This window comes from Chelonia mydas, chromosome 11 (assembly GCF_015237465.2).
Source record: "Chelonia mydas isolate rCheMyd1 chromosome 11, rCheMyd1.pri.v2, whole genome shotgun sequence".
Taxonomy (NCBI): domain Eukaryota; kingdom Metazoa; phylum Chordata; order Testudines; family Cheloniidae; genus Chelonia; species Chelonia mydas.
In genome coordinates this window covers 43,966,496-43,986,816 of record NC_051251.2, presented here as the reverse complement: position 1 = coordinate 43,986,816, position 20,321 = coordinate 43,966,496, and the positions used below count along the sequence as shown (strand labels likewise).

The window sequence follows — 20,321 nt, the reverse complement described above, 5'->3', positions numbered from 1 at the left end:
TTGTCTCATTATGTTAACCTGTGATTCCAGAAAATATGATTACCCATAATTACTGATACAAAATTAACAAAAATATTTCAGGGCTTTAGATGCCAAGAACTTAGCAGAAATATGAATAGCTTTTGAATAACACACATTTGCTTAGACTATTTAAATTTAATCAGAATAGTTGCTTTAAACAGCCATATTAAGTTGGAGGGCATTTATTATTAATGATCTATTTATCTTACAGTAAATTTTGTCTTTTTAACATGATCCTAGGGCTGTGTTTATGCTAGACACTGTTTGGGCTAAGATTTCCCAGTACTGCTATCATTGGTTCAGTGCTACTGATGGGAGCACTAGTAATTTAGGATTCTAAGTGGTGTATTCTGGGTGGTGGACAGGATTCTAGATGGCTAGTGTTTTAAGAATCCTGTAACCCCACTCAGCAAGTCTTCATGACATTGCTCAAAATGCCAGTGGCCACCAGGATTTTGTCCGCACTAGTGATAGCAGTGGTGGGAAATTTTAGGAACAATTTCCTAGTGTAGACAAGGTCTTAGAGAAGGAATGAATTCTGTAAAGGTTAACAAAAAGGTTCCTGCTTGTTAGGCAAGATGTGTAGTTTAGTAGTATTACAGAGAGCAGATTTAAATATACAATATTTTAATGCTAGAGGAAGAAAAAGTCATTGTTTGTGGTTTCTATAATATAGCTGCAGACCAAACACACTCCATTGTACATCTAGCGATACATATTGATAATTCCTTCATGAAACTGTCTCCATAGATTTCAATTTTTGGAGTTGCGTAGACTCAAGGTTGTTTAAAATGTAGTAGTCTAGAAGGTGCCTTATGCTTTGATATGTGGACCAAAAGGCACCCACTGACAACTTTTCACCCTCATTAATTTCTGTTTTTCTTTGTCAATGATTCATCATCCCTCAGTGTTCTCAGTGGGACTGAGGTCATAAAATGCCTACACAGCCTGTGCAGGAGACACTTTAGGCTGCTTTTAGCAAAGATGACCACTGCCTCCGATTTTTCCCAAATGGAATGAAGCCAAGCTTACCTTAGGGGAAGGTGACACCCACTTGTGCTGTCTGGAGGCTGAGGGGAACACTGTGAGGATCAGGTGAATTTTCAGGGACAGAGGGCAAGAAGGAGAAACTGTGTGCCTGTGCAGGGGAATGTGGAGCATAGGAGGGAGTTCAGGGGCTGGAGAGAGAACTGGGGGGGTAAAAGACTGTGAGCGGAAAGGGTGAGAAAATATGGTGGGTGCATGTAAATGAGAAATCTGTGTGAGAGCCTGGCCGAAGATGTGAATGGTTCAGAAGAGTGGGTGGGATGTAGAGGATTAGGAGGCAGGCAAGTTAGTGGAAAGGGATGAAGTGGGATAAAATAGCAGCTAACCCAATAATGGGGAGGTGTGTGTGTATTTCATCAGGATCGAGCCAGCCCCCCCGCGCCACCCTTTGGCTGTGGTACAGAACATGACCTGAAGAGCTTATTATCTAGAAATGTTGAGTATTCTATGGTTGTGCCATTGGTAGCATAATATATGTGTTGACATTACTGTGCAATGACAATAAGAGGAAGTATTGTATTTACCGCAGGATAAATAATAATGTCTGTTGTAAAGAAAAATTCCTGCCTCTTTGACTTATCTCCTAAATAGGTGGTGATGGTTTCTAGAATGAAGAATGATATGACATGAGTGAAATGAATTAGGAAACTGAAACTAATATAAGTTTTGTACTGTGTGAAATGCTGCATAAATCAAAAATGATTTCCAGTAATTGTGTGTAAGTACAGTACTGTATGTTTCCTTTTTAAAGTCAGTGTTTGTTCATTATTTATAATAAATATAAAATATATGTCTAGAGTACAGTGCACAGCAATAAAATTGTTGCTGCAAAAAGGAGTCCTCCTAAGTACTGTTGTGTGACTAATGAGGATAATAATATAATATGAATAATGTCTGTCGCATCAGTGTCTTTGATTTGGTGTGTATGGGGTGTAATTAGAAACTTATTGCCTTTCTGAAGTATCTTTATGTGATGGAATCTTATGGCAATCCAGGAGGGCAAATGTAAACTAATAACTGGCTAGATATTAAAGGTGAGAGAGAGAGGAATAGCTGTTATTTTTGCAACTGATAATAGCTGTCAGATGCCTGCTATCAGAAACATGGATGAACAGCAATTTCTCTGTATTTCTGAGAGATTATTGGCTATAGTACCTCCTTGCCACCAGATGGAGACAGTCCAGCAGATACGTTGAATGACATCAGTTTTGTGAACCAGGAGCTTGTTTGTTATCAGTCTCATTTGTTTTCCTCTACAGCAGATGTAAGTGTACCCATTTTGTTTACTTTGTTTTAAATTTCTTTCAATTTTATTTTTAATCTTGTGCCTATTTTGAGCTGACTGGCAACTCTTTGATTAAACTTCTGGCTTTTGGTTTTCATTCAGATTCCATTGTTTTGACCAGTTTGAAAAACTGGAATTTGGACACCAATGTTCTAATTTAAGACAAGATACAATAAGTGAGTACAACAACCAACAGAAGGAGTGAAGGATAGAGGAGGTTAATCATAAAATATTTCCATTGTTCTACAGCTAACAATATGCACAATTTGAAGGTTCCAAATATTTTAGAGATGTGTGTCTTTAATTTTTTTAATATATAAATATCATTTGCTACTGGCTGCACCTCACCTTAATCACCACTAGTTATGTTAGTAATTTTATATACAGGAAACCACATAAAACATTCACTGCGGTGGATGTATATACTTGAGATGTACTGCCGGTTAGTTGCTTTCCTTGCAGTGCAGGGGAGTGATAGGGAAGAGAGCAACATTCCCGTCTTCATCAGAAGCACCAGATATGGCAAGAAGGAGAAAACATTCCAGCTCTGCACTGAAGATAATTTTTCCCCATGTGGCAATCTTACAAACTAATTTTTTCCCCCCTAGGGGTACATTACAAAAAACCACAATGTGTCTGAACAAATGATACTACAATGCTCTAGTTCTTTAGACAAAGATTTTCAGAAGTGACTTGTGACTTTGGGGGCTCACTTTTTGGGTGCTCAACTTGAGATACACTCTGAAAATTGGGTGCCTTTAAAGTAGGTACTCGGCCCTTTTTGAAAATCAGGCTCACTTAAAGTTTCACAAATTTAGCAACCATCGTTAGAGGCAAAATTGCTATTCATTCTTGAAAATCTTGGCCATATTGCTTAAACTCAATAAACATACATTATAAATGTTGCCCTATATGTTACAGTGCTTAGCCACAACTGAATTAAAGAAGCAATAGCTGCTTGAAAAAATCAACTGCAAGGATTTTGTTTTGTTTTTTAAAAGCCTCTAACCAGTCTCCCTTTTGTTCACAACCATTTTTGTGGGAGCAGATTGTTCCTGCATAAAGGGAGTTGCCCTTTTAACATCTGGCCTATGATTTTTGATGTTACGTTTAATCAATAGTACATACAATTATCCATAGGTACAACTGGCAAACTAGCAACTTCATGAATGTGAATTGTGTATTGGATATAGATGGATGTAAATATTTAATACCAATTTCTTGGATTCTACCATTGTATTTGCGTTCAGTTTTTTGGCTATTAGATGTCATGTAAAATCAGTGTAAGTTGTTTATTTCTTATTTGCTACCTTTTTACTAGTCATTTAAAAAAGCATTAGAATTCTAAGACAGTATGTCAGATCTCTTCAGGAATACATTAAAGGGGCTCCCTCACACATAGACTCTAAGGAAAAATAAATGAAAACATAATTGGGAATGTCCCTAAATAATGTCCTATAATAGAGCTTAGATTTCATGAGGTCTAGTAGCCTCTCTGCTGGAGTTCTTATGCTGTTCTGTTCAAATCTTCTGTGCTCTTCAGGTTCCTCAGGCAGTGGTAGCCTCAAATACACACATTTACGAAGCAACACAGAGTACATGAGATTTCGAAAGAACATTCTGCATGGTTTAGCATACAAGCTTTGTTATGGTGTCAGCAAGGTAGGGGGACTTGTTAAAGTTGAGGAAGAGAATGGGGAAGTGCTTTCCTGAATTTTAAATGTTTCTAAACATTTAGGTGATTCACAAGAGAAAAGGAAGGTGTGCAGGCTAGTTCTTGCTTAAGAATTGGTTTGCCCATTCCTAGTTTTAACATATTGGATTCCAGTATACAAATGAACTAAAAATTCAGCTATATGATGTCATTGTTCCTGAAAATGAGATTTATCATAATATTCTTAAAATGAAACTGTAAAGAAACAACCCCACATAACAAAGTATGTTTTTCCCTTTCATGTTTTTTTTCTCCCAGAATTAAATACCGCATTTAAGAAAGGCTTTTTCAAAACCTGATGACTAAATTGTGTGATGAAATGACATTTGTGGCCATTAGTGTCTTGATTTGATAGAAAACAATTATATTTTTCAATTAGAATTAACTAGATGCTAGTATTGTTTTTTGTATTTTTCTTAGTTCTTTTCAGAAAGTTGTTAGCAGCAGATAAAATATAACAAAATTTGTGGAGTTATTAAAGCCCCTAAGGTGCAACCAGGTTTATAATTTGCAATATGTAAACTGGTGGAATGTTATAACATCTCTCTGAAAATGTGAAATTCTGTTTTCATAGCAAATGTTCAGTTTTCTATTTCTGTGAAATCTATGGCAGTTGTGAGAATACTATAGCATTAATAGTGTGTCAGAGTGAATTTTCCATACATAATGAATGTTCTCCAGTGAACAATACATACATTTCTTTCCTTTGTTGTCCTAAGGTCCCAGATCCTTTACAATGGGTACTTCAGCCTGCTTTGGGCTTATGGGCAGAACCAGACCTGTCAGTCACTGGCAGCAGGAGAATATCCCACCTCCTGAAAGTTTCCTCTGGTGTTTTTGGCCTCTTCAGTGACCAGTGCTTAGCCAGAGCTCCTGGCTGCAGAGCAATTCTAATTTTAATATTGATAAAAAGTAGATTAATTTGTGTGTGAGAGCATGTTTATTACATTTGTAAGGCTGGAGGGGAGGCCAGTACCTTTTTATAGCGTGTTTTGTTGTGTTTTGTAACTTTTTAGGAAAAGAGGCTGACATTTACTACTTTTACTTACTTTCATAGTGGTTTATATTTGATATTAAATTAGAATTGTAAAATTTCTTTTCCAAATATGGAATAATGGATTGCCTGAGAAGGCATGGCAAGAAACAAAGCATCTAAAAAGATCTCTTTACCCTGTTTGTATTTCTGGTATTGTCCTGGTATAAACTTTGCACATTCTAGACATTAGTAATCATAAGTATCTGGTGAGAGACTCATCCTAGCAAAAATTTTAAAGTCTATGATTTAGCATACTGAATCCTCCTTTATGTTCATTTCTAGTTTTCTAAATAGTCTTCAGATGTTACATCAAAATAAATCAATTATTGCATCAAGGAAATGTAGAGGATAGTAGCAATCGCACATTCATTTAAACTAGGGGCCCAGTTCTCTCCAGTCTTGACATCCTCCTAGACTTACAGAAGTGAAGCGGGAGCAGGAGAATTGTGGGCCATTTCCAGTTTGGTCTAAATACTGTTTTACTTACTGAAAGGAAATAGGTCCTTTGGCTGCAGTGGGATCATGCAGGGGAGGAAGATGAGCACGATTTGGCTGTTTGTACAGTGTGCACATATTAAGCACTGCATATTGTTACCTATCAACTCTGTGTTCTTGGGGAACTAGGGCGCAGTACCCAGCCTGTCTGACTCACGAAAGACCTTCCCCCCACTCCAGCCTCTGCTTGAACCAAAGCCGATCAGAAGACTTATAAAAAGCAATGAAAAGGCAGTAGAAGACACACCTAAATCCCTCCAGACAAGGGTAACAGGATTAAGGAAACTCCCCTAGCCTCATTGTCATCAAGGATGGGACCAGGAGGCATCCCCATTAGCATACAGAATGGAGAATGGAGATTCCAAGGCAAGAACCACACTGAACTCTGGGACCAGAAAAGCAGGGAAGCACTGCATGATAGGTGATCTCTGCTCCAGATGTTAATGAACAGAAGCTGCACACACCCAGCTCAATAGTTATCAGACCAATTCTAGTAATAAATCCTTTACTGGTATCCAAAATACTGAAGCTGTCTAATTGCTTTGTGAGCTCCCTGGAAGGAACACCGCCTATAGCCAGGAATGAGCAGTTCCTATTGTCTAGCCTGAACAAAACAACTTCAGTTTACTCCCTGGAGCCATCAGTTTACCCATAAACAAATCTAGTGTTCTTCCTTGAACCATTGTTCTTTCCCTACAAAACCCCCTACCCATGCTCAAGTAAGTGCTCTGATGCTTGGATCCAAAATCTGCAACAGTTCCATTGGGACTTTAGCTTCTCCTGAGTGATCATGCTGGGTGCTCTGCCTGTCTCCAGCTCTCTGGACCCTCAGCTACCACCAAAGGGGAACCCTGATCGAATCAAGCTTCACGGAGCGGTGAGAACCCAGCTCTCTTTCTCTCTAGGTATAGCCTTCTAACCCTGACTTGTGTGATCAGTTCTAGTTTTCTAAACCTGACTTTTATGATCAAATTTAAGTTAGATTTAATATTATAACTGTTTTGTTTGTTTGGCTCCCCTTGTATGGTTATTACCTGGCAATAAATAACTTCCATGGTTAAGCTGGTTGCTTCTCTCTCTCTCTCCCCCGCCTCCCCCCTCCCCCCCCATGGGTGTTCTTTGGCTTCCCCATTTGCTCTGCAGCAACGTTCCTTGTACCTAAGCTAAAGATCTCTGCAGCACCCAAAAATCCTGTGGGGTTTGCTCATCAAGTGGGTTATTACCAGAACAACTGTAACGTGAAAGTGGGGGATAGGGACGTGCTGAACCTGTGGCATATGAGGGTGGCAGATTGAAAGTGCTGCTCAGGCGTACTCTATGCTGGTGCGGTACCCATGACGTAGGAGGGTGACAGCTTGGAGGTGCTGTTCGACCCAGCCTGCTGAGTCCAGGGGCATATGAGGGGTCAGCTTGGGAGTGCTGATTAACCCGGTTCCCTCAGATGCGCTCTGTTAATGTGTGTGTTCATCTGATTCTGGGGCTGGAAAAACCCAGCCCTGGGGAACCTAGGTCCTGCAGATAGCTCAATTGGGAGGGAACTTGCAGAAGGGAGAAGTAGAGCTCCGTATGAGAGCACAAGTGACACAAGCAGTACACTGATAGAATTACAGAACCTCCCCCCACCCGAAGAGTAACCCTAATAAATGAGTGTACCCCAAAGTAACGGGCAAATCTGGTAACAATATTCAGCTTCCAGGGAGCAGTTTATGCCATGTTGATACGGTTCATTCACTAGGATTTTTATCAGAAATAAAATGAAACCTGTTCCTTCCCAGAATTTCCAATACTCAGTCTAATGGCTCCAGCTACCCCTCACCCCCTTTTGTGGGTTTTTTCTCACTCTAGATTATTTTAGGGCTATTTTCTTCAATACCATGGGCTGCACTGGTGACTAACAAGAAACAGGTAAAATACTTTCCTTTCTTGCTAATTTGTTTTCTATAAATTGTTGCACTCACATCGATGCCCACCTCAGGGATCTTGTTCCTGGAGCCACACACAGAGGTAGTTAGTTCTAAGGCAAAGTACAAAGACAAAATAGGATTGTTCCTTTAACTTATGGAAGTACTCAGCTGAAAAGGAATTAAAAGGAGAGGGAAGACTGAGACTGGGAGAATCACTGGCCCCCATCTGCCTGACTGTTGTAGAGAGGAAAAGCCCATCAGTTTACATTGGTATAGCCAAGATTTGGAAAAGTCTGTTACCGAACTACCACTGGACTGGGTACATTAGAAATACCTGGACAGATAGGAAACAAATTAGGTAAGCAAATATATGTTTCAGTATGTTACACACAATTGCAGTAAACAATGATTGCATTCCTGAACACGTATTGCATTGCTAATAGTGCGTACTAGGGTTTTCTGTAATATGTGGAAAAACAGTCCAATTCAGAAATGTATAATTCAAAATTAACCCCTTCAAAAGTGGTTACTCCTGTGCAGTATATTGCCTACATCCCAATACAAGAGATACAATTTGCAGAAGGAAAGCAGAATATTACAAAGACTTTTGAAGGATGACGGTGTTGAATCTAGAAGTGTTTGGGAAAGCTGTAACAGTGTATTAGACAGATCTTGTAGAGTACTTTTAAAAAATAACAAATGAAAATAGAATACATTAACTAAGCCCCCCTCCTACAGTGAATTTGTAACTATTGTCAAGAGAATTAATTGACTACATGAAGAAGCTGAAGCCAGGTTCACACCAGTGGGTACAACTTTTGTTGTAGCTAGGGCTGAAGTGGCAGCTTTCCTTTAATTGATTTCAGCAGGAGATGGATCAGGCCCTAAAGTTTCCTTTATAAAACTTGTATTGTTCTGGGTCAGAGCCACTGTAATAAAATCAACTCAAGCTGAACTTTGGCTTCTTTTCATTGGATGTGGATGCAAATAGGTCTGCCAATAAGCTGAACTCTTTGTTTCTTTGGAAGATTCTGAGCTGTTGATCAAATAGTATTGAGGCAGCTCAATCCATTCAGTTCAGGAACAAGATGACTGCATGTTTGTTTCATGAGCATTTGTTGGCAATTCAGAAAGGTTATTGTTCTGAAGCGGTCCTGTCTATGAAAGTGCTTCCAAATGGTAACAAATCCTTTGCTCCCCACTAGCTAGAAACAAAGGTCACTTCATCCCTCCACAGTTTGGCTTGGCTACACTTGCAAGTTACAGCACAATGAAGGAGCCCCGGGCGCCCTAGCTCACTCCCCGTCCACACTGGCAAGGCACGTAGAGTGCTCTGTCTCCGCAGCTACAGTGCTGCTGGTACTGCACCTCAGCGTGTGGAATAACGTTTGATGTGCCACTGCTGGAGTGCCGCGGCGCCAGTGTGTACGCCTTGGTCTGCTATTGCTCTGTGGTCGGCCTCCAGAAGTATCCCACAATGCCCGTTCTAGCCACTCTGGTCATCACTTTGAACTCTACTGCCCTGCCCTCAGGTGACCAACTGTCAGACCTGCCCTTTAAATTCTCTGGGAATTTTGAAAATCCCCATCCTGTTTTGCTCAGCCAGGCGTGGAGTGCTCTCAGCGAATCTTTCCAGGTGACCAGGCCTCCACGTGCCGAGCGATCCCCAGTATAGAGCAATGGCGAGGTGCTGGACCGCATCAGTGTTTGGGGGGAGGAAACTGTCCAGTCCCAGTTGCGCTCCAGCTGCAGGAATTATGATATCTTTGGGCAGATATCAAGGGACATGCTGGAAAGGGGCCATGACCGGGACACACTGCAGTGCAGGGTTAAAGTGAAGGAGCTGTGGAATGCCTATGGCAAAGCCCGAGAGGCAAGCAGCCGCTCTGGTGCTGCCCCCGCGACCTGCCGTTTTTACAAAGAGCTGGACATGATACTTGTGGGCGACCCCACCTCCATGCCGAGGACCACCATGGACACCTCAGAGGCCAGTGCAACAAGGCAGGAGGAGGAGGAGGAGCAGCAGCAAAGCGGGAGCGAGGGTGCTCCGGCAGAGGAAGACACCCGAGAATGCCTAGATGCATGCAGCCAGGAGCTGTTCTCAAGCCAGGAGGAAGGTAGCCAGTCACGGTGGCCGGTGCTTGGGGAAGGACAAACACCAGAGGAGGTTCCCGGTAAGCGGCTTTTATTTTGGGAAGGAAGGTATTCGGTGCGGGCTCTTGGGGAGAGGAGGGTTAGGGCTGCATGCATGCCTAGATGCAGAATAGGGTATTGATGTGCTCTCTCTCATCAGGGTAATTGGCCTCAGTGATCTCTTCAGAGATCTCAGCCAGAACTTGGGCAATGTGCTTGCGAAGGTTTTTCGAGAGAGCCACTGTGGTCCTTGTCGCAGTAAGGCTAACGTGTCCACGCCACTGTACCGTGAGGGGTGGGGGGGACCATTGCTGCACACAGGCAAGCTGCATATGGGCCAGGGCAGAAGCCGCATTGCAGTAGAAGACCCTCCCTTGCTTCCCTGGTCACCCTCAGCAGCGAGATGTCTTCGAGGACGAACTCCTGTGGAAAATGTGGGGACAGTGTTCAGTATAGGGGCCCCCTGCCGCTGTTGGCTCTCCCCAAGGCACAGAAACCCAGAGGACAGTACAGCTGTGAAACAATCAGTCACGCTTGATCCTGTGCTTACCATTTTGGGGCTCCTGTGGGTTATGTGCGCTTGCTTTGGGACAGGCAAATTGTGCTATTGTGTAGACTGTGCTTGCCCTTGAGTACAGGGGAATCATTGCTCTGTCTGGTGTCAACAATGCTGCCTCTGTTAAGTGTTGCATTTTGCCTTTACAGATGCAACCTTGAGATCTCAACCGTCCGTTTTATCAACGGCCAAGAGGCAATCAGGAAGGCAAAAGAATCAGGAAGAGGCCACGTAGAAGCAAAGTCATGCAGCATTCAACTAATGAAAATAAAAAAGTGCAGGAGTGGCAGGAGAGTGAAAGGAGGGTCTGCCAGCAGAATGTGGATCGCCGGCACCAAAGCACGGAGTGGCTGATAAGCATCATGGAGTGCCAAGCGGACTCAATCCAGGCACTCGTAGCCATGCAGGCAGAGCACTACCATGCCTGCCCCCCCTCCCCCCCCCCGCAGCCCTTGTCCCACAACTCTTTTCCTTGTGTCACCATGTCACCTCCAACCCACTTTCCCCAACATCTGGGTTCTTACCGCCACCAGCTGCCTCCAACACTTGTAGCTTCACCACCCAGCCCTGAAAACTATGACCCTTACCCACTGCACTCAACCCCCATCACCATGCAGTATAGCCATCCTGAAGTGCAGCATGCATTGCACAGCATTCCAGACAGGACATATGCAGATCTGTGACTGTACTGTTCCCCACCCCACCCCCTTGCCCTTTGTGTTTCCCAAGCAGTTGTGTTTCTTTTCAATAAATTGATTTTTTGGCTTTGAAAATATTCTTTATTATTGCATGATGTAAAAGAAACCTTAGGCCAGGAAAGCAACAGGCACTGCAAGTCAGTGTACCATATGTAGCAAACACAGATTCCTACCGCACTTCACTCCTGTGCAGGGTACCACACCAGACATTATTGTTGGCTTTCAGCCTCAAATTGCTCCCTCAAGGCATCCCTAATCCTTGCAGCCCTGTGCTGGGCCCCTCTAATAGCCCTGCTCTCTGGCTGTTCAAATTGAGCCTCCAGGGGTTGAACCTCCGAGTTCCATGCCTGAGTGAATTTTTCACCCTTCCCATCACAAATGTTACGGAGGGTACAGCACGCGGATATAACTGCGGGGATGCCGTTATCAGCCAGGTCCAGCTTCCCATACAGAGAGCGCCAGCGATCCTTTAAACGGCCAAAAGCACACTCCACAGTCATTCTGCACCGGCTCAGCCTGTTGTTGAACCATTCCTTGCTGCTGTCAAGGCTCCCTGTGTAGGGTTTCATGAGGCACGGCATCACAGGGTAAGCTGGGTCTCCAAGGATCACAGTGGGCATTTTGACTTCCCCTACGGTGATCTTCTGGTCTGGGGAAAAAGTCCCGGCTTGCAGCTTCCTGAACAGGCCAGTGTTACGAAAGATGCATGCGTCACGCACCTTTCCGGGCCAGCCTGCGTTAATGTCAATGAAACGCGCACGGTGATCCACAAGCACCTGGAGAACCATAGAGAAATAGCCCTTCCGATTAACGTATTCGGAGGCTAGGTGGGCTCGTGCCAGATTTGGAATATGCGTCCCATCTATCACCCCTCCGCAGTTAGGGAAACCCATTTGTGCAAAGCCAGCCACAATGTCATGCACATTACCCAGAGTCACGGTTCTTCTGAGCAGGATGCGATTAATGGCCCTGCAAACTTGCATCAACGCTATTCCAATGGTCGACTTCCCCACTCCAAACTGGTTAGCGACTGATTGGTAGCTGTCTGGAGTTGCCAGCTTCCAGATTGCAAGAGCCACCCACTTCTCCACAGTAAGGGCAGCTCTCAATCTTGTGTCCTTGCGCAGCAGGGTAGGGGTGAGCGCCTCACACAGTCCCATGAAACTGGCTTTTCTCATCCGAAAGTTCTGCAGCCACTGCTCGTCATCCCAGACTTGCATGACGATGTGATCCCACCACTCAGTGCTTGTTTCCTGAGCACAAAAGCGGCGTTCCACAGTGGTGAACTGTCACTTTGGATCTTAAGGAATAACTCGACTGCCAAACGTGATGTGCTGGTGAGACTCATCAATCTATTCCTCAGCAGTTCGGGCTCCATTCCCAGAGACCGAAAGGGAAGACAGAGCGCTCAGTACAAAAACTGTTGAAAGATGGCTCCAAATGTGGACGGAAGCAAAGGGAATGCTGGGATGCGAACTGATGCATCACGGAGCATTGGGATAGGATGCCCTGCACTCCCCCCCCCCTTCCCACAAGCCACAGCACCAGAATGGGAAGAGGTGCTCTGTGGGATAGCTGCCCACAATGCACTGCTCCCAGTGCTGCTGCAAGTGCCGCAAATGTGGCCCCGCCAGTGTACTTGCAGCTGTCAGTGTGGACAGACTGCAGCACTTTCCCTATTGCACTGTACAAAGGCGGGTTTAACACACAGTGCTCTACATCTGCAAGTGTAGCCATGCCCTGAGATAATATTTTGTCAGGTATTTTGAACCTGAAGTCACTTCTTGACTTGAAAAGAGTGTTCAGCTTTGGAGCTAAGAGCCATGGAGTATGACTCTTTCATAAGCTTCTCTGACTGGCTGCTGCTGAAACATTTGAATCTGCTTAGCCTCCCACATACTTTACACTCACTATTCCCTTTGTTTTCACCCATCCCACTGGTATTCTGCTCTTCCAGAGCTGTATTGAAACCAGGTATAGGAGAGGGACTACAGATTTTATACCAGAGACCATTTGTAATGTCTATGATATTAAATCATATTGGATAGGCCTACTGGCAAGATCTTTCTGCTAAAATAATTTGTAGTACAAGAGTTAGCCATATTGATATTTAAATCACATCACTATGCTTCAGAGTCAGCACTACACTGAGATGACGGGGGAATTGTCAAAGTCCAGGGCAGTTGCACTTGTATTTCCCCTCAGTACTCCATCAGGGCATCTACTCTCAGGCTTCTGGCTCTTCTGACCATTGCCTCTCTTGAGTGGAGACCCAGCTCGCTCTCCTTTGTGACTGGACTGACTAGTTCCCTGCCTTCACTGTGTTATTCCCAGCAAAGACAGACTGTCTAGGTAGGCTTGCTAGCTTTCTCTTCTGAGAAATAGTGTAATTGCCCCAGTTATAAGTAAGGCTAAGATTTTTGTCACGCATATTTTTAGTAAAAGTTACAGACCATGACCTGTCTGTAACTTTTACTAAAAATATGCGTGACAAAATGGGGAACTGCAGGGTCCCCACACCACCCTGGGGGTTGGCTCGGTGCTGTGAGGTCCCCCCACTACCCATGGCTCCCAGCTCCAGGGCACCCATGCTGCCTGCGGCAGTTCCCAGCTCTAGGGCACCCACGCCACCTGTTAGCTTCTGGGACCCCCACTGCCCAGAAGCTCTGGGGTTCCCCCACCACCCACCCAGTTATCTGACTAGAGACTCAGGAAGACATCATTACATTGGTTTACATTAAGAGGGCTTTCTTCACAACCCCATAAGAACTAGAGAGGTTAAGCTTTCATTTATAAATATAGTAAAATCTGCAGAAACGGAGAGGCCACAAGCCAGCTGCAAACTGGAAGCGACAGATTATACACCATTGCGTGAGATTATATGGGCACTATTTACTGTCATGTCTGGCAGTTTGTGGGAATAGGCCTAGCTAATGTTGTAAATACATTACAAATGATTGTGGTAGCCCTAACATGGGAAATCAATACCCTTTCTTGAGAAGTGTTGTACAGAATGTAATAGCATTAAGTAATTATGTCCATTAGGATATTTAGGAACATTAACAGAGAAGCAACTCTGCTTCCTTGTTTATTGCTTGGCAATTCAGTATTGTTCATTTTATCAAAATTACCCTATGGATTCTCTTAATGTTCTTGTTTTAGTAAAATTCCAAAAGAGTTGTGAGAAGGATCAATTCACAGAGACCAAAAAAAAAAAAAAAAAAGTTAAGAATTTAATCAAGTTTTCAGCTGCATTTAGGGCTAAATCATACTAGCGAGGGGATCTGTGGGTGTTTCTTCAGATTGTCTGCAGATTTTGAAGCATTCAGATGGTAACAGAAATCATTCTACATTCCCCTGTGCCTGCTGTGCAGATCAGAGTGTTGCAGATCTAGCTATAGGAAGAGTTTCCAGAGCTGTAAAGCTCAAGCACATGGTCAGTCTTGTAGTATTATTGGTTCAGGAGGCCTTGTTCTTGCAGACAAATATGGAATGGGTTCCTTAGTTATTTTCCTGCTTGGATTTATTCAGCATATTTTCCCAACTGGAACTAAAGTTACCTCAAGCATACTTTTCTGTTTGAGCTGGAAGACTAAGGCAATAATAATTAATGCAAAAGGTTGTTCTACAATCTCTTAGTGAATTGAGGAAAATATTACAAAGGTCAGAAAACTCCTTTGCTTGACTTCTATGTAGCCATATTTACTATCCGTAGGTATACAGAGGAGTAGTCTAGAGCAGTGGTTCCCAAACTTGTTCCGCGCTTGTGCGGGGAAAGCCCCTAGTGGGCCTGGCCGGTTTGTTTACCTGCTGCGTCCGCAGGTTTGGCCGATCGCGGCTCCCAGTGGCCGTGGTTCACTGCTCCAGGCCAATGGGAGCTGCTGAAAGTGGCATGGGCCAAGGGACATACTGGCCGCTGTTTGCGGCAGCTCCCATTGGCCTGGAGCAGCGAACCGCGGCCACTGGGAGCCGCGATCGGCCAAACCGCGGACGTGGCAGGTAAACAAACCGGCGCGGCCTGCCAGGGGCTTTCCCTGCACAAGCGGCGGAACAAGTTTGGGAACCACTGGTCTAGAGGTCTCAGAAAAAGGACTATAAGCCCCAAGTTCTGATCCAAGTTGTGACACCAGTGTGGCCTTGAATAAGTCATTTAGCCGTTCTGTTTTAGTTTTCCTGTCTATAAAATGAAGATAATACCTATCACTCATGAATATTGGAACAGTTGACCGAGTTGGTGTTTCTATATTCTTTTGAAGATGACAAATGCTATTAAGAAGAAGAAACAGTAGCGATTACAGCAGTTTGTGATTTGTCAGTGAAGGGGAAGGCATGTCATAAAACAGCTTTTCACCTATGCTGTGCTAAATGTCTTGAGCTTTGACTACACTATGAAATTGACTGGAATAGCTATTGCAGAATATACTGTTCTGGAATAGTATCAAATGTGAATACTCTGCTCCAGAATAAAAGTAACTTTTATTCTGGAGCAGAGCATTCACATTTGAAGCTATAAAAGACACTTTTATTCTGGAATAATTACTTTATGATCTTATTCCTCAGTAGGTATTCTGATCAATTTCCCAAAGTAGCCAAGGCCTTATATTACCAGATTTGGCACTACCTAATTGATGTGTGTGATAGGGCCCTCAGTGGCCAGGCAGCCTAGTGGCTAGATCATTGTTTGGGGGGCTGCAGGAGGATCTGACCCGTCCTTCTCCCTCAGGTCCCAGGGTCCTGTGTTGCTCAACCCCGAAACAGGGGAGATGGATCTTTCTCCCAGCCACTGGTGGGGAGGGTGTGTGTTCAGGGCCTGTTTTCCTGGCCTGCTCTGTATGCAAGTCCTTTTAGTTTGGGGAGTGGCCACGCTAGTCCAGTTGCCCCACAGCTGGGGCTTCTCTGTAGGTTCTTTTTAGCTGGGGAAGAATTACTTGCCTCCAGCAGCTGCGTTGGCAGGTCTGTGCTTTCAGGTAGGTATACAGGAAGCTCCTGCCTCTTCACCACTCAGCCCCTGACTGAGCCAGGCTCCCTTCTTTTCTCCCCCTTCCAGGCCTGGCTGGGGCAGGGCTAGCTGAGCGCACAGGTGTTCTTTAACTCCTGCTGTGCCCGGCTACAATCTCTCGGCTCCTTCACAGTATGTTATATAGATCAACTGTTCTTGATATCATAGGCGCCGACTCTGTGGGTGCTCCGGGGCTGGAGCACCCATGGGGAAAAATTAGGGGGTGCTCTGCACCCACCGGCAGCTCCCCACCCTGCCCCAGCTCATCTCCACTCTGCCTCCTCCCCGAGCGCGCTGCTTCCCCGCTTCTTCCCCTAGCTCCCAGCGCTTCCCGCCACGAAACAGCTGTTTCGTGGTGGCAAACACTGGGAGGGTGACGGGAGGAGGGGGAATGCGGCGCGCTCGGGGAAGAGGCTGGGGTGGGGATTTGGGGAAGGAGTTGCAATGGGGACGGAGGCGGGGGTCGAGCATCCACCGGCGCCAGGAAAAGTTGGTGCCTCTGCTTGATGTATAAATATTCTGTCAGTAGCAGCATGCTAGCAGAACTTTTGCTGGTAACATTTTCTATCATAGACAAGGCCTTGGCAGAGGTGGCCAACTTGAGGCTGAGAAGGAGCCAGAATTTACCAATGTACATTGCCAAAGAGCCACAGTAATACGTCAGCAGCCCCACATCAGTCCGTCCCTTCCCCTCCCCCCGGCTCCCAGCGCCTCCCACCCACCAGCAGCCCTTCTGATCAGCACCTCCCGATCAGCTGTTTTCTGGCACGCAGGAGGCTCGGGGGGGGGGGGGGGGGGGGGAGGGGGAGGAGCGAGGGCACAGTGGCTCAGGGAAGGGGCCAGGAAGGGGCAGGGCCTGTGACAGAGCCGGGGTTGAGCAGTGAGCACCCCCCAGCACACTGGAAAGTTGGTGCCTGTAGCTCCAGCCCCAGAGTCGGTGCCTATATAAGGAGCCACATATTAACTTCTAAAGAGCCACATGTGGCTCTGGAGCCAGAGGTTGGCCACCCCGGCCTAGGTCTTCCTCTTCATTGACGTAAATCTCACAAAATACATCACAGAGGTGGCACAAGGATTAGTTGTCTGTATAATAGTCTGAAGCTATTAAGTCCACAAAAGTTTTCTTATCTCATGTAATGGGTGAAATTAATTTAGCACTTCAACTAGCCTTCATTTTCACCAGTAAAAAAAACAACCACCGCAAACCAACCAAATTCATTTGGCCAAGCCACTCTCGCTTTTGGAAAAAAATGTTTGCACCAACAAAATTATGTATTGAAACCAATGCCGATTATAGAAGCATATAAAGAAACTACTTTTCTGGGCGGCAGCTGAGGTAAGCCTTCTCAAATATATCAGCAGAAAAGATCTTCCCCAGGGGTCTGTTGGGATGATTTAGTCTTTTAGTGAGGTATTCAGTCTACTCAGTTACCAATAGCTGTTCTCCATAATAACTACAAGGATTGATATTTTTTAGAAGTAGCATTTTACATCTCCTGTGACTTTCTCATCTTTCGTAGGGCAGAGTGAAATGTTCATACAACAGTGTGACAGAGTAGGGAGTGGGGAGGATTGACCTGGGGATGTTGCGTAGGAGTTTTGCTGGTACTCTCTGCATTGGTGATGGGATATCAGGGTGTGACTTCACTTGAAGGATGATACCTGAGCATGTAAACTGAGCCAGGAGGCGGTTGAGGCCAGGTGACACCTTCTGCCTGGGAAATTGGACAAAGGCTGGAGGAAGAGCCGGCTGGAGTGGGTTTTTCAGTTTTGGAGCTGGCTGGGGAAATGGAGGGAGGCCAGAACTGGGTCTGGCTCCCTACCTCCCAAGATGGACGCGACCAAGGGGTCCTGTTGTCTGTACCTACAAGCTGTGTTTTTGACTGTGTTCCTGTCGTCTAATAAACCTTCTGTTTTACTGGCTGGGTGAGAGTCATGGTGAATTGCAGGAGGTGGGGGGGTGCAGGGCCCTGTCTTCCCCAAACTTCATGACAACGGGTGGTAGCGGTAGGATCACCTGCACCCCATGGATGGTGCTTCCTGCAGTAAGTGACTGGGGAGCAGAAGAATGAAGGGGGATTGACGAGGACCAGGTGTGCTGAAGGCTCAGAGAGGAGCGGTTTTGGGGGGCAGAGAAGCTACACTTAACCCCTGGGAGTGTGTGACCAGCGAGAAGGACTGTTGCAGGAATGGGGTCCCCCTAGGGACTGCAGCGAGCAGTTCCAGGGGTGGAGGAGTCTGCAGCTTGACCCTGGGAGAGAGGTGGTGACCTGGAGAAGGCCTGGCACACTAGGGGTTCTTCCTGGAAACCATGGGGAGTGGAGAGCACACAGGCCTGCGAGTCCACAGTAAATACAGTAACTGAAGACCAGCGGGAAGATGCATAACCATTGCCTTAAGAGGGACCTGGTCGAGCTGTGCAAGCAGAGGGGGCTGCACATTGGGAAGCTCACCAAAGAACCAGCTGGAGGAGGAAGATCACTCAGAGGAGCCAATCCCTGTCTCTGAGGGAAGCAGCCCTGCAGATGCAGAGCAGGCAACAGGATCTGTCCTGGCTGGGAGGGGTCAGACTGCAGCCAAGGACATCCCGAGGCCCCTCCTACCTATGCCTAGGGGAGGGGCTGGAAGGAGCCCAGCGAACACTGAGGGCACCCTGACCCCTGCAGCCAACAGGGGATCCTCCCGGCAGAGCTCCCCATCCCTGGAGCTCAGGCAGCTGGAGTGGGAGAGGGAGTTAAAACTGAAAGAGTTGGAAGATCAAGAGAAGGAGCAGGAGGATCGTGAAAAGGAGCAGGAGAATCACAATAAGCAGCATCAGCATGAGGTGAAGTTGGCAAGGCTGAGGAACGGAGAGCCCCCTGCTGCGGTGAGTGAGGAGGAACTCACTCACCGCAGCAGGATTGCATCGAGCTTTGATAAGTGCATCCTCTCCCAGCATAAGGAAGGGGAGGACATAGATGAATTCCTGATGGCCTTTGAGAAGGCCTGCAAGATGCACAGGGTTGACCCTGCAGACAGGCTCGACCCTGCAGACAGGCTCTGGTTTCTCACCCCCCTTACTGGACCCCAAAGCCATGGGGATGTACAGCCGAATGAAAGGGGTGGAGGTAGGGGACTATGAACTGTTCAAAAAGGCCCTGCTACATGAGTTTGGGATGATTCCCGAGTTTGGGGGAGGGATAACTCAGTGGTTTGCGCATCAGCCTACTAAACCCAGAGTTGTGAGTTCAGTCCTTGAGGGGGTCATTTAGGGGATCTGGGGCAAAAATTGGGGATTGGTCCTGCTCTGAGCAGGGGGTTGGACTAGATGACCTCCTGAGGTCCCTTGCAATCCTGATATTCTATGATTCTATACTAGAAAAAGTTCCAGAGTCTGTGTAAAACCCTTGAGGTCACATATCTGGAACTGATCCTCCGAATGCAGAGATTCGTGTGTGACCAGTGAGGAGGACTGTTGCAGGACCGTCTACAAGTGGGCAGATGGGGCCCAGACTAAGGAGGACATGGTTAAACTGATTGTACTGGAGCAACTCTATGAACATTGCTCATCTGACCTGAGGACGTGGTTGGGGGACAAAAAGCCAGAGGACCTCCGGCAAGCAGGGCAGCTGGCTGATGAGTCTGTGGACTGCCGGTCAGGGGGTGGACAGGAGGAGTCCCAAAGGAGTAGATCCACCGTGATGCAGAGAGAGAATCATCCTGGGACTCCCCAAAGGGGGAAATGTGGAGAACCCCCTCCCAAGGGGAATAACCAGCATCAGGACCAATAGCCTGGCTCGAGGGGACCAACGGAACGTGAATTGTTATTACTGTGGCCAGAGAGGCCGCATACAGACCCAGTGCCCCAAGCTCAAGGACAGACTGAGCAGACCGTGCCCTCACAGGGTTAACTGGGTAGGGACCCAGCCGGAGGAGGGGCAAGCTTCCCAGGCAGGCGGGGCTAGCAGCTTACCAACTGCTCAGGAGGGAGGAGTTTTCCAGACCAGCTCCTCTGAGGTGCTGGATGCTCCAGACTCAAGGTTCTCAGTTTACAGGGTGGGCGCGGGGCTGTCCCTGTGGAGCAAGTGCCTTGTTCCTCTAGAGGTGGATGGGAGAAAGGTCAATGGATACTGGGACACGGGCGCTGAGGTGATGCTGGCCCGGCCCAAGGTGGTGGCTCCAGATTGGGTGGTACCCAACACCTACATGACCCGATGGGTGTGGGCGGGACCCCATTCAAGGTGCCCGTGGCGAGGAATGGGGGGCCAAGGAGGGCCCCATGGACATGGGGGTGCACAATCATTTGCCCACTGAGGTGTTGATGGGGAGTGACCTAGCGGATTGGCCAGGCAACCCCCAGAATGCCCTAGTCGTGACCCATAGCCAGAGCCGGCAAGGGGAACTATGCCCTGATCTCAGGAGGGTACCTCACCGGAGGTGCAGGACCCTACCCT

The 20,321-nt window shown here is 46.3% G+C and overlaps 2 protein-coding genes across 5 annotated transcripts in view; both read left to right on the top strand.

Moving 5' to 3' along the window:
• PDE11A (phosphodiesterase 11A) overlaps nt 1-20,321 on the top strand; it is a 226,144-nt gene that overhangs the window by 31,078 nt on the left and 174,745 nt on the right. The window contains exon 1 of one of the 4 annotated variants that reach the window (XM_043524766.1): nt 6,264-6,475. The exons of 1 other annotated variant lie outside the window; for it this stretch is intronic. In XM_043524766.1, the coding sequence (XP_043380701.1) occupies nt 6,389-6,475 (87 nt within the window). In that variant the 5' untranslated portion in view covers nt 6,264-6,388. Of the gene's footprint in view, nt 1-6,263; nt 6,504-20,321 lie in introns of those variants that run through there. 2 more of the 4 variants (XM_043524767.1, XM_043524768.1) reach the window with 2 other exon arrangements.
• LOC122462239 (zinc finger and SCAN domain-containing protein 29-like) lies at nt 9,239-10,483 on the top strand. The gene is made up of 2 exons (XM_043524770.1): nt 9,239-9,676; nt 10,341-10,483. Exons 1-2 carry the CDS (start codon nt 9,289-9,291, stop codon nt 10,424-10,426), a joined length of 474 nt encoding a protein of 157 aa, XP_043380705.1. The 5' UTR covers nt 9,239-9,288; the 3' UTR covers nt 10,427-10,483.

What these genes read in the sequence shown, in the direction of transcription:
- LOC122462239 (XM_043524770.1), top strand. Translation starts at nt 9,289, where the DNA reads ATGCTGGAAAGGGGCCATGACCGGGACACACTGCAGTGCAGGGTTAAA. An exon ending in AACACCAGAGGAGGTTCCCG is followed by an intron (nt 9,677 to 10,340) that starts GTAAGCGGCTTT and finishes TTGCCTTTACAG; the next exon opens with ATGCAACCTTGAGATCTCAA.